Here is a 1,805-nt window from a genome sequence, read left to right as displayed (position 1 = left end):
TACCGCTTTGCCACTGCGGGGCGTAATGGGAGCATAATTACACATTGCAGTTTAAAATAAACTCAGGATACAATCCAAATCAATCTCAAAGTAAAAGCAAAATTATTTTATGCTGTTTTCATATAGAACATTTCACAAACAATAACAATTCGCTGGATTTATATTTGGGCCAAAGGCTCTAAAACACGTTATTTATAATCGCTGTTGTAATAAGAAATCTTTAGCATGTACATAAACTATTTTTATCTGATAACCGTAAGAGTTCCTGTATTTACTAGAAGCAGACGATTAAGCTAATCACGAGATTCTCACGTGCTATGGTCTTAAAGTATCTTATCGTGTGATACGTGGGTAATCAAGTCTTTTGAAAAGAAAATTACTTTAAACAAAGGAAGGCGTAAATCATAACAGGAAGGTAAGCTGTATGCACTTTGCATATTATTATATAACATACTGTTTTGCATATTCACAGTTGTAATGAGCAGTGTAGAATGCAAACGTGTCAGTACTTGTGATATCAAAATTTGATTAACAGAAGGATAGTGAAGAATAACAAGTAGTGAATGAAGTGAGGCTTAACGTAAAACTTAGCTCAAAATGATTGCCTATAATAATAGCAAGAGGTTTATCCTCTTGCTAGAATTAAATTTCATGGTTAAAACTATTAGCATAACATTACTTTTCTGTCATTAACTGTAAAAATCTATACATATATTTTAAAAAATTCAAGTTTCGCGAGGGGATATCCTAAATTACTTTACAATGATATCAGCAAGTTTCGCGAGGGGAGACAGTACAGTGAGCTACAAGCTTTCGCGGGTCACCTACTTTGTCAGTTATATTTATTACGATTCTTAATCAAGTTTTGTGCTTTCATTTTATCATTAGATGATTACACATGAAGCTACTCGTTATTATATACTTCTCGTAGCAGTAATTTGGACGTTGTTTCCTCAGGGTTACCGAAGTGTTGCCGTTGAAGCATCTTATACTGAAAAGGTAGTCAGAAATTTTACCAGACATCTGTATCATTTTTATATAAAACACTTGTTTCCTTCTTTGTTTAAGCGTTATTAGAATAGATCCATGAAAAAATTCTCAACCAAATCACAATTCTCTATATAGTTCTAAAACGAAAACGAAAAACTTATACGAAAGACTGCCGAAACGTCTCCAGCCAAATTAATATTTATATTGATAACTGCGTGTATATCAGGAGTGCGTATCTCAACACAGTAGTCCATTACGATACGTATTTAGATATCTAGATACAAAAGTTTTACTAACGGTTTGTTACAAAGTTTTACAGTCTTGTCTGTAACACAAGCATGCGAATTTAAACTTCATAACAGTTGTTTTGGTTTTAATAATGGATTTTCCGTAATTCAGCTAAGCAGCTTTCGGAAATAATATTACTTTTTTTTCTATCACGTAAGGCTTTTTTTTTACAAATCGGGAAGTAAAAAGACTTTTACTTAGATCAAATTTTATTTCGTTACAATGAAAATTTGTTAGTATTATGTTTGTTAACAGAAATACAAACAAACTGAAGAAATGAGAAGAACATTGATTTCAAACGAATATGCATCCTTATTCATCTTGATGTTGTTTTTATGTATTGCGTAAATGACATTTTGTGAAAAATCTGTACGTGATGGAGAAAATTGGACACCATTTTCGGGTTCAGCGTTTAGGAATTACTGTAGAACATATAGAAATTCCAAGACAATAAAACCATCGCAGGCTTGTGTAATTTATCAACTATATTACTGTTACGTCTCCGTTCGTTAGTTGATTATCTGTAA

General features: G+C 32.1%; 1 protein-coding gene across 1 annotated transcript in view; it reads left to right on the top strand.

Moving 5' to 3' along the window:
- Positions 1–310: 310 nt before the first annotated feature.
- The window catches only part of LOC111083239, a 26,462-nt gene continuing 24,967 nt past the window's right edge, over positions 311–1,805 (top strand). Inside the window, exons 1-2 of the mRNA XM_022379614.1 lie at positions 311–415; positions 889–999. Of these exons, the coding sequence (XP_022235322.1) occupies positions 889–999 (111 nt within the window). The 5' untranslated portion in view covers positions 311–415. The remainder of the gene's footprint in view (positions 416–888; positions 1,000–1,805) is intronic.

The sequence above is a fragment of the Limulus polyphemus genome, unplaced genomic scaffold (assembly GCF_000517525.1).
Source record: "Limulus polyphemus unplaced genomic scaffold, Limulus_polyphemus-2.1.2 Scaffold8714, whole genome shotgun sequence".
NCBI classification, from domain to species: Eukaryota; Metazoa; Arthropoda; class Merostomata; order Xiphosura; family Limulidae; genus Limulus; species Limulus polyphemus.
Note: the sequence above shows the minus strand (reverse complement) of the source record. Positions and strands in the feature narration are given on the sequence as shown.